Consider the following 12356-nt stretch of genomic DNA (forward strand, 5'->3'; position numbering starts at 1 on the left):
ATACAAGTGGGAATGGGTGTTAAGAAAATTTCAAGAAATGAAACTTAAGGGCTTTCTTGACAACTGACTGCTTTAGTGGAATAGACTGGGCGCATAGCTAGGACAGACTTTCAACCTGGAAAACTGAATTCCTTAGAAACTGGACTCTTGAACAGAGGGAATGATTCTTCACAGTGCTCCTCATTTTCTTGCAAGCCTGCAGCACCTAGCTAAACTAGTGATCTCCCACCAATTTAAACTCTCTCCAGTCTGTGAAGAGGGCATGTTGAGAAATTGGTGTTAGGATGATTGCAAGTATCTGAGGTGCAAACTAAGGAAGATGCTTGCAAAGGAACAGCCCTACTATCCCAGCAGGCACATCAAGCCCTACTCTCAAACCTTTATAAACTCACAAACGGGATCATAGAAATGTGAAGACAAAGTCATGGATGACAAAAAATGGAAAAAATACCACTTGCCCTATGTAATACTGCCCACTTTTCACATGCTACATTTTAACCCCTATTTTCCAGTAATCTAGTCTCCAGTATCTCTAACTACTTCCAAGATCACTTGAAACCATCCTATTTGTGATGTGAAAGGGAAGTTCTTGGGCCACAAACAAGTTACAGCTGCCTTCCTGCTTCTCCGATCATTATCCAAACAGCCAAATCCACACTGAACCCATTAGTACTAAGTAATTGCTTCCACGTTTGCCTTTCAGACAGTAGATTTCTCCTTTTTTCACTTCTGATGTTCCAGACATGGAATACACTGTTAAAAAAGACAACATGCCAAACATTCATTGGGTGGTCAGGGTTTCTACTACGGCTATAAGCTGTACAAGCTGCAGGCTTGGGCTGGGTTCCTATCACTGACGAGGAGTGAAAGAAAAGGCTCCACCTCTGATCCCTGCGGATACATGTTCTCTGCATTTGCAGAGGATAAAGAAAGCAGAATGAACCAGTTGTCCACCTCAGTGAGCAAAGACTCAGTATATATAATCTATCAAGACACATCATTTTCAATTTCAGAACACTACCTGTAATGAGTACTGATCATACTTTGTCACAAGTCTAAAGAAACAATGAATTTACACTCACAGAAAGAGCATAGCACTGGAAGAGAAAAAACCCCAAAGTTAGATTCAAGCCAGCTGGCAATATCTTTTAGACCAGCTAGACAAATTTAATTTACTTTTTCCAAGATCTCTCTATTCTCTCTTTGGTCTTGCTTCACTTAGATGCAATGAATCTTAATTTCTGTTCTACCTAAAATGCTTCTCATTAAGTTCATCAGGAGACAAATTTAGCTATTATTTCCTTGTTATGCCCTTCAGAGTGAATGCTTAATTTTCAGTCTCTCCTTCATAAAGATTTTGCATTTAGAAAGAGTTCAGCCACGAGTATCTAGTTCATTTGGAACCACATCTTAAAAATCTAAAAGGCATTAGATTTCCAATTTTTATAATCATATGAATTGCATGATAAATTTCAGTATGTAGCATTGCAGCCCAGTTTTACTGTTGCTTTTTTAAACATAAAGCAATGTATCAAATACCTAGTATTGAAAATAGGAAAACAGTTTTTCACCTGCTTTATAAATACCCCACTGCACCAAAAAGAAAATATTTTCACAGAATCACTCTGAAACCTGTATCTCTCCTCAGGTTACTCTTTTCTGAATTTGATGGCAATGACAAAACCAGATAATGTTGCTCATTAACATGTCGCTCACTGAAGTGGATAAACATGAGGGAAAGGAGGGTAAGACTAAAATCACAGGACAGGACAACAGTGGCACAAGGACAAACAGCATAAGCTTCTTAACCACACGAGTAATTTGGTTTGGAAAAGCTTTCCATTGGAAACAGTAGGGGAAGGAATCTGCCAGTTTTAAGGTGGATTTTAATGCATTTTTTACAGGAATTGATGTATGATCTGGTCTTTGTGATAACACACATATTGTCTTGAGGACCCATCAGTTTGTCCCAGAGACAGACACGCTCTTTCTTTCATAGTAATTAACTGTCTCTAAGTGGCTATGTCCTTCATGTCATTGTATCTCATTTATACCGAAGCAACTATTAGAGAATTTTAGTTCAGCCTGAAGCCCTGAGTGCCATCACATCTATTTTCTGCCTTGACTAAATTATACAGGATACGGAAAACATCAGCCTGCCAAGAAGCCTGCAGCTTGAGAGGCTGCTGTGCGCATATACGTGCATGTATAAATAAAAAAGATGTTATATTCCTCAGACAGATTTTGTTCCACGCTTGCATAAATTCTAGGGGCAGAAATAGTTTCCTTTTCTTGTCTTTTTAAAAATTAAAAGAAACAAGAAAACACAACAATGTGAAAACATCATGGATTATAATATCTCTGAATAAAGAATTAAATTAAATTTGCCATCATTCTGTGGAGGGCTACTTATGCCATAAAATAAATACAGGAGGGTTCAGACAGAGAAACCGTTTGAAGTTACATTGTAAATGAAACACTTTAAAATGACAAATATTACATTCAGCATAATCAGATGTTCAACATAATGAGGGTAGTTAGCTAAATCATTTGTCATTAGATTCACTGATTATAATTGCTTCCTCAGCGTAACAGACTTGCATTTACCTCCTAAAACGATATCCAAGAAAGCAGCACCATAGGGAAAAAAAACCACCAAAAAAATGGCCGTTTCCTTTTACTGCTTACTTTAATTTTTCTTCTATTCTGGCTGTACAACACGCTACAAAAGTAGCTGCCAATAACCCTGGACACAGCTGACTTCAAAGAATAGTTCCAAATCACACAGAATGGTAGGCAGGAAGGAAGGAACATTTTTTTCCAGACCTTCTTTGTCTACTGATGCACAGGCAAGTTAATTACCACACAGTGGTAATTAGCACCCACACCAGTGGCGGGGATGGATAGCAATCCTCAGCTGTATTTCCCACAGCATGATCCTATCTTTGGAGTGAAGAACTGGGTCATCATATAGTCAGGGGTGTCACAAGAAAGTGCTGTGCTGGGGATGAAAGAGAAGTTATGGGAAAGTAGAGCTCTCCTAACCTCACCTTAATCTATTATTTTGCTTATTTCCCTCTGAATATTCCAAATCCAAGCCACTGTAACATCAGGAACAAAATTTTAAAGGTGTTTAGATGTCTAAATGCACACATAGTTGCTGAAGAGGCATTAAAAATGTTTATGAATCTAAAAGCCAGTAATTGCACTGATTTCTCATCAGATAATATTTATCTGCATAGACAGTTTTGGAATCCAAACAGGTATGTTGATGTGCAGTTTTAGGCACCTATATTCAACCAGGGTTTGCTCTTGCAGTCAACAGCAGGCAGCGAAGCATCCTGCAGAGACGCAGAAGCTGGAAGCATACTTGGTACAGCCACAGCCCTGCACCTCACTGAATGACCCGTGCCCTGAACATCCTCTCTGCTTTTGAGATACATCCCTCATGTGCACAGACACGTCCAGGAAAAAACCCTTAAAGAGCAGATGTGCCTGGACTTTTCTGATTAAGAAGCTAACCAGGAGCACCTGTAGAAAATTGCACTTTAATAGAATGTCACAGGAGGGACCCAACTTTTTCCCAGAAAGAGAATTCACAGACAAAAAAACCCCCACAAAAAACCCCACCAAAAAACTAATCTGATAAAATGTCAAATAGTCACAGAGAAAAGAAGACCAGAAGAGCAAGATTCTTTTACTACTGTAGACTGAAAGTCCCATCCTGGGCCATCAAGTCCAAACCTCTGGTAACTTGGACAAACATTACAAAATTGTCATTTCTAAACTCATCAAGGTCCATTTTAGAAAGTGGCTTACTTTTCACAGGAAGCTAATCCAAAACCTGTTTTCTCTGAGGATAAATCCTGTTCTCATATCCAACTAAAATGTTTTATCTTACAGTCACTCCTCAGTCCAAGGGCTGGCTGAGTTACGGCCATTCAGCTAACCTGTCCCAGCTTCCAACAGGCCTGCACTGCAACCAATCTTTTGGTTGCAGTAATGACCGTAAGATTTATTTCTATGCAACATAAGAATAACTACCATACTGAATCTCACTCTGAACAAGAGAGACCTTCACCAAATATAAAAATCATATTCAAAGGACAGAATGTATTTTAACTAAATAATTCTTAAAGCAGTAATGCTTCAAAAGTTACAATTAAAGTTTACTCTCGTGCTTTTACAATTACATGACTCACGATTTGCAAGAGAATACTTAAACCAACCGAGCAGTCCAAGTAAGTATAGTGCATTTGTGAGTTTTTGTTATTCCTATCAGCATTTGTAGTAGTCACGGGTACAACCACCATTGTGCCCCACACTGTTGAAGCAAAACAGTCTCCGGTATCTGTAAAAGCAAGAGGACTGATTCGGGATGGAAAAAGCCTGTTCGAATGGCAAGGAGTACCAAAGGGGGGAAGATGGGGAAAAGTGGGAGGAGGCAGGAGAATATAGAATGAGCTCACTCAACATCAGCCTCTGTACAGGTCAGATACACAGCGTCTTTCTGGTCCTCCTCTAAATTAGAAGACAACTGCTGAGCTATCAAACACATAGTAATAAAGATCTTTAAAATCTTTGCTGACCTAATTACTTTTACTTGGTTGTACTGCATGTTTCTCATTAGCAAACAATTTGATGAGGTTAAATTTACATTGCTGGCAACTACTAGCACCAGCTCAACTTGCAAACAGAACGTGAGCATAACTTTCTTTTCCTTGTCGGTGTCAGAGAAACAGCATTGGTGAACTATAAAAATAAGTGCAATCTGGATGACTGTGAGTGAGAAATGCAGCACGATTAAGAATAATTGTGGGCCAGATGCTGAAGATTTCCCAGCAGTTTCAGAAATTTCATACACTGGGTATTGTTTGGTTTTGTTTTTTAAAAAATAATATCTTTATTCTGATGAAGGACTTCCTACATATTGCTGGGGTAGAGGATGTTGCCTCAGGAATTGTAGGAAAACTCAACTTTAGCTGGCCTTAGAGTAAAAATTCCCTTGTATTATTAATTAGATTCAAATAGCTAGGGTTAAGTGTATTACAGAAGATGGAGGGACTTCTCTCCATTCCACATAAGCATGAAATTCTATAACCAATTTTCAACTGTCTTTCATAGGTTCTCATAAAAATGATAATCTTATCATTACTATTTCATAGTTCAGGTAGTATTTGTAAAAGCCCCAAAGCAAGAACCATGAAATACAGAAGCTCTTACGATGCTCAAATCAGTGTCAAGGAGGACAACTTTGTACCTTGATTTATTATATCACTTCAGATACTGTGGAAAAGCTGGTCACAGTTCCATAGTTATGAATGAATTTTGCAGTAAAAGCAAGGATTCAGTTTCTTGACTTTATATGATGGATAAAGGTTACACTTCCTGAAATGCACTAAAAATTTACTAATATATCTTTTGATTCATTCAGATAAATAGTTTGTAAATTAATTCTTTTAATCACATCAGTATCAGATTTGTCATCCAAAGACACCACATTCCTCAAAAATTTTGTACGTACTCAAACTTTAACAAGACTTTACCACAAGAAATTAAGAGGTAGCTGAGCAAAGGTACTAGTCATTTTTAAATTTTACTGTCCTGCTTTGCTACATCCCAAGTTAGGCCACCATCTCAGTTTGTAAAAGCGACCATACACAACAAAGCGGTCTCATCTGTTTCATATTATTAGAGCATTATTATCTAAATGCATCAGGCATAAGAGAAGCTGAACTTGTATCAAGAGTTCTCATCAACGGATGACTTGGCTGCAGTGTCACTGCCAAACAGTGGTTTCATTCCCACTAATCCCCATCCTCTTCTCCCACTACTTTTTCCTTTGCTATTACTCCCATTTGCTTTCCGCTGCATAAGGTCATCAGCAGATGGTCATTTCACAAGCAAGCAATGCATTCCTTTTCTATGGAGAAAGAATGGTTTATGGATTGTGTCCTGAACGACATATTTTATTACTGATCAGGTAGTTCTGCACAGAGGATTTCTTCCACATGAAGAGTTTATGATAGTATTATTGCATTTGAGTATGTTTCCAGGGAGTATTCAATTTCACTTTTTTGTTCTTCTTTAGTGCAATTATCCAAATGTTAATATCTTTTGCTGCTGTAGTTACTTTATTAGATTCTCCTGGCCAAACACCTACACAGGCTAGCAAATGGCAGAACAAGAACGAAGCATCTGCTTTTCTGTTTTTCCTCTTCACATTATGCCAGTGAATTCCTGAAGCTGTTTGTGCCTCATTTAAGAAACGGGTAGAGTTCACCAGAAAGCAAACAAAAAAATCAATTACTAAATGTTCTCATCAGACATTAGATGGCTGGAAGAAAATCCAAAATTTTCCTATTCTTGTCACTGGACAGAGCTACCCATAGTAACTTTTGCAAATTCTAACTTTTTCATAGTAACTTCTTGCAAAACGAGGCCTTGGAGGTTAGCAACTGCTCAGAGCTGTGAGTCACAACACCGTAAGAGGAACGTACCTCATTAGAGCCACAGCATGAATGGAGGTCCTAACACACAAGGTAAGCAAGGTCAGGGAACATTAGATCATAAAGTCAGGAAGAATTTCTTTCAAGGATTTTCATGGGGGCTAAATTAGGCCTATTCATAGAAAAAACAGCACAAGAAGTCTTGCCTTGTCCAACTGATAGAAATCTCTTTCCAACACTAGCTGACTTCATCTAGGCCAAATACTGGCATGACCAAAGCTTTCTGTAAAACTGATTTCTAACATAAGCCCTGTCAAGCAAATACTCAGGAGGAACCTTTTTTTTTCCAAATAGAAAATACTAATACAAGAAGGTGGAAAACAGACTAAATACTACATTTGTCATTAACATAGAAGTGCACTGACACAGATGTCACAAAAAAAATTAAATATACAGTACACATTGAATACAACTGGCTTTAAAAATCAATTTTGCTATTGTACTGCTTAGATTAAAACAGAATCTAGAAAGTCCACTGCTTTGATAACATTACAGAAATACTTCTGCAAGATCCATGAAGAAAACCTTCCAAAGACAGGAGTGGACCAACAGACGAAGGAATTGGAAAAAGAGACCCTCATTTACCCTCTTTCCTCTTCTCCACTGTCCTTAACCTCTTTTTTTAACTCCTTTTAACTGCTGCTTTTAAAAACTAACAGTTCTAGTGAAATGATAGTGTTTCCACCTGATTCAATAATTTTAAAAGTGAATAGATGTGATTTTACTGTAGTCCTTTGCACTCTTCTTCACCTCATGTGCAAGTAAGTGTACTCAAACAGGTGTTTTTCACAGATACAGTGAGATGCAGGAATGGTCTATGTACACATCATTATTTTACTTCATAACTAATAGATTATTTTGTATACCAGGAATTCTGTCTTTATGTGCAACTTCTTAATGAAATATCTACTGAAACGCACAGCTGCATAATCTTCACATATACTGGCAAGTATGCACTCTGTAACCCACACCCGAACCTGATGCAAGTACCCAAATATGTTTATATTCCCATTAGTATGGTGGGGGCAGGGAGGAAGATGCTCAGCTTTGAGGAAAACACCACCATTTTTTAAGTCCTATTCTGTAGAAATTTAGGTAAAGATGGGCTGCAAAATCAGACCATAATGTTTAGCAATTCTGATACTCCATTTGTGATCAAGGAGACATTTACTTTTCTATATGCATTAATACAACAACCTGGAGGCAATTACACCTATAGCTTTCATGGGAAAACAATTTTTTAAAAAATAACAGTGCAGAAATCAAAGAAGTCAGAACCATGAATCTTGGATCTTATTCAATCACACACCGAAAAACAACCACCATGCAACACACTTCAGTTTAAAGATGTGTCATAGAAACTGAGCTGAAAAGCAGAACTCAGTAAACTAATCTCAGGAATGTTGTTTTATTACCCACCGTAGTTTCTGGTTATACTGCTTGACTTTTTCTAGTGAGGCTGCATTAATCTGAGCTTGAAATTCTTCTACTGAGACACTGTCTCTGTAATAATATCCTTCCATGCTCTCCAATGCTGTGAAAAGAGAAAGAAGAATGGAGAATAGAAAAATCAGTATTAAATATTTAGTATTCGCCTTCTTGTAGCTTTGTTCACACACCAGCAAATTACTTTTAACCTTGAGGCTGTGACCCCACTGTGGATTGCTGAGCTGTTTCCATATGTCATCAAATTTGTACAGATCTCTCTTTAAGATTTCATTTACAAGAAAAATTATATTTCTTGCCCTGTGGAAAATATAAAGGAGAGCACTAGTTTGAGTTCCATTGCTCTAATTAAAGTACTCCTGCCCTGTGAATGTAAATGTGGTTTTTAGTTTTGATATATCCTGGAAGAAAACAGCAGAATGAGCTGGGGTAGAGGAAAGAGAGGACTAATGTACCAGCAACATTCACAGATGGAGACCGAACAAGTTCTTAGGAAACCTGATTTTGGGAGATGTTGAGCACTTGAACCTCTAGTTATTCCCACTGATAATGTGAATGCCTGCTTCTGGACTTCTCTGGATCTCTGAAAATGCCCTATAAGCTCCTTTTCAGGGTTCAGGTAAGTTTCTGAAGTCAAATACTTGACTACGTCCACCTTTGTTGTATCCACTTCACCAAAGCAAGGATGAATATTGCTACAAGAACTCAGGAACTAAACACTTTCATTGAAAGAAGTATCAAATGTCCTTCTCATACAATCGTTGCACTGAATTAGAAGGAGGAAAAAATGAATGCACTACCATTTCATTCTGGGATGCTCTTCCTAGCAACAGTTTTCATAAAAAGAAAGAAAAAAAGAACATTTCCCTGAGTATCTAAAATAAAGGGGCTGGGGGAGTTTAACCTCTTCTTTAGCCAAGTCAAATCAAGTGTTTGAAAGTTTCTCAAGAAAATTTGAACGGGAGAAATCAACATCTTCACATTAAGAGATTAACCTTATTATAATATAAAACACAGGCTCTTGGTGAAATAGTTTTTTTGAGGAGAAGCATTAAAGATTTTACAATTAGGAATATTGCCACTTTAATAATCCATACACATTCCAAGAATTCATCACCCTATCAGAAAATGCAAGCAATAAGCAGAGTTCTGATGGAAACATGCTGCCGTCTTACAGCTTCAGCTGCACACAGAATATTAATTCTGCTTGTACTGCTTAATATGACCAGTTAATAAATAATTCATTCATTGTGAAAGAACATGCAAATTACACTCCCCTTCTGTGCTTTCAGAGTTTGTAATTGTACTTCTGTGTGAAAAATATTAAATTTCACCAGTCAGACTTCCTTCTTAACTTCCTCGGTGCTAAGTCACATCAGAAAGCCCCCCCAAAAATATCCACTGAAGTCCATTTATAATAGCATGTCAGTGCAAACAGAGTTGATAATCCATACTGCTTATTTTACTGGCATAAAGTTTTTTTTTTCCAATTAGATTACCCAACCAGGAAACTCAGTCATCTGTCGGGACTGGCCGGAGCACACAGTTCTGCCTCTACAGGCGCTGCGGGGGCCATGCTCATGGGTGCTGGCAGAGAATCCCACAGTGTGTGCTTTGGCTCTCCCCTTTTTGAAGGGTTTACCATTTTTCTACCTAATATCTTAGAAAGCTCTTTTGTAAGGAAGCTCTCCTTATAAACATGTCTTCTGTAGTATTCTTGAATCCAAGTTAGGATAATCTGGTCTGAATGCGTAGACAACCGAATGGGAAAAAAGCCTGGAAGGATGGGTAGACAAAGGCTAGGGGCTACTGGGACATGGTCCACCTAGGGGCCCATTGCAAGCAGACCACAGGGATCTATATTGTTCAACATCTTTGTCAGTGACCTGGAGGAGGTAAGTTTGCAGCTAATAGCAAACCGGGAGAAGCAGTGGATAGACTTAAGTGCAGGGCCACCTAGACAGAGACCTAGACAGGCTGGAGGAATGGGCCAGCAGGAACCTCGTGAAACTGAACAAAGACAAATGTCAAGTCCTGAATCTGGGAAGGTAGAGCCTAAAGAGCAGCTCTGCTGAGAAGGACCTCAGGGTCATGTTAGACAGCAAGCTGAACACGAGCCTGGAGTGTTCTCTGGTAACCAAGGCGGCCAACAGCATTCTAAACTGTATTAACATAAGCATGGCCAGTAGATTGAAAGAAGTGCTCATCCTCACTTTACTCAACATTCATTAGATAACTAGACACAGTATTCAAGATGCTATGGGCCTCACAGTACATGAAAGCTATTGATCAACTGGAAGAAGTTAGTAGAGGGTCATGGGGTGAAGCACATGTGACGAGAGGCTGAGGGACCTGAGCTTGTTCAGCCTGCACTAGTGATGGCTTCAGCAGGAATCTACTAGTCAGGTGTCATTAGCTACCAGGAGGTCAACAAAAAGACAGAGCCAGGCTCTTCATAATGGTGCATGCTGGAAGGACAAGAGGCAATGGACATACATTGAAACAAGAGATGCTTCAACACAATAGAAATAAAACACTTTTTCACCATTAGGGCAGTCAAGTAAAGGAACAGGTTACCCAAGAGATTGTGCAGTTTCTGTTCTTGGGTGTTTTCAAGATCCTATTTAATAAACACCCAAGTAACCTGGTCTGATGTCACAGCTGACGCTGCTATGAGCAGGAGGTTGGACTAGAGACCTTTCGAGGTCCCTTTCAATCTGAATTATTCTAGGATTCCATGAAAAACTAAAAAATTAAAAAACTCTGGATAATTAAGAGACTAAGTAACAACTTTAAATAAAGTGAATTTTAATTTTAAATAAAGTGTCTTTTAATTAAGCTTATTTATTGCTGAGATCTCAATTCTAACGTAGGAAATGGAGAAATCTGAATGCCAAGAGCAATATCTCATCATTCTCAGACCCCAATCCTGCAAATCCTTTCAAATGTATACACTTAATATTTGGTTGCACAAAATGGTTATTATAAGTGGAGGGACAGATAATATATTCTGGGTTAACATTTATAAACTTTTAAAAGTCTACAGTCCCAATCCTGCAAATATATAGACTTGTAATGTCAGGCATGGAGCTACGCCACACAGAATAGAGCAACACAGAGATAAATAGACCGATGTGCACTGACTTATGCCTTTGATAAAGCATTCCAAACACGATTTTTTTAAATGTTCCATTTGAAAACATTATAAACCATTCTATTTTAGACAGGAAACAGCTTAGCTCTGTTAAGCTTGGGAAGCAAGGATTCATTTCACAGAGGAACTTAGAGAAGATTTCTACATTTGTAGCTAATAAATTTCAGTCAAAGATGTGGATCTACCAAATTAGTTTGATGGCAGCTCAGTCAAACCTCACAGGAAAGAAGTAAAAAACAGAATCCCAAATTCACTCATTAATGAGGCAAAAAAACCCAAAACAATGATTTAAACACTAGGATTTAACTTCCTATCCAGGATTTCTTATTCTTGGAGTCTAATGGACTATTTTGGAGGCGGATTCTTGAAAATTAAAGAAATTTGATATGATAAAGAAAGAAGAAATCTGTATCCCCTCTTGAATCTAAAAAAATAGTATTTCCAGGGTTTCATCTGAACCAAGGTATTTTCTGTTCTCTTTCATGTGCCTTTTTGTCTGCTCTACTGAAATGTGTCTCCTGCTCAGTGTTCTCATTTTCCCCTATGACTGACATCAATCTGCTCAAAAGAAATCCACTGAAGTGTGTCTTTATTAGTTTGTTTAAAAATCAGACTTCAGGGATCTTATTTGTAAAAAATACTGTGTTTACAGTAAGTTCGACTATTTCTTCATGTATCTTTGCTATTTCCTTTTACATCCTCCTTATAAATAAGAGACCAAACCCTCCTCGAAACCTTCATTTGTATGCCTGACTTCTGCCTATTCCACTTAGACCCTGGAAGCCTTTTGCAAGGTACGGAGTAGTTTCAGCTCCCTCTGAAATCAAAGGCGGCTCAAGGCAATCAGCACCTCACATTCACCATTTCAGTGAATCAAACTCCATGCTCCTGATGACTGTAATGACACTGCAGCTAATGCAGGCTGCCTGCAATTTATGAACAGTCTGAGCATCAGCGCCCACCATTCATCACTTCGGTAACGTCAGCAGTGTCATAACTACAAAAGCCTGACAACCTTATTTAAGTCTTCATAACATTTTAAAGAGACAAAATTCTCAAGGGGTAACAATTTAGTCCTTAAATCTGAAGTAAGAGGAAAAGATTATGGTAGCATTTGGAATGCAAAACACTTTTAAAAGCAAGCTGCATGATCTGACTATTGTCCACTAATGTCTACAAAGAACAAAACAATACTGATGAAAGACGATTCATTCTTTGGTGTTGGAATCATATAACAGGTATAAACT

At 38.2% G+C, this 12356-nt stretch overlaps 1 protein-coding gene across 2 annotated transcripts in view; it reads right to left on the reverse strand.

Moving 5' to 3' along the window:
- Positions 1 to 12356, reverse strand: part of PREX2 (phosphatidylinositol-3,4,5-trisphosphate dependent Rac exchange factor 2) — a 190774-nt gene that overhangs the window by 36765 nt on the left and 141653 nt on the right. For both annotated transcript variants that reach the window (XM_054815635.1, XM_054815637.1), the window contains one exon: positions 7929 to 8043. In XM_054815635.1, the coding sequence (XP_054671610.1) occupies positions 7929 to 8043 (115 nt within the window). The remainder of the gene's footprint in view (positions 1 to 7928; positions 8044 to 12356) is intronic.

Source organism: Grus americana, chromosome 2, assembly GCF_028858705.1.
Source record: "Grus americana isolate bGruAme1 chromosome 2, bGruAme1.mat, whole genome shotgun sequence".
NCBI classification, from domain to species: domain Eukaryota; kingdom Metazoa; phylum Chordata; class Aves; order Gruiformes; family Gruidae; genus Grus; species Grus americana.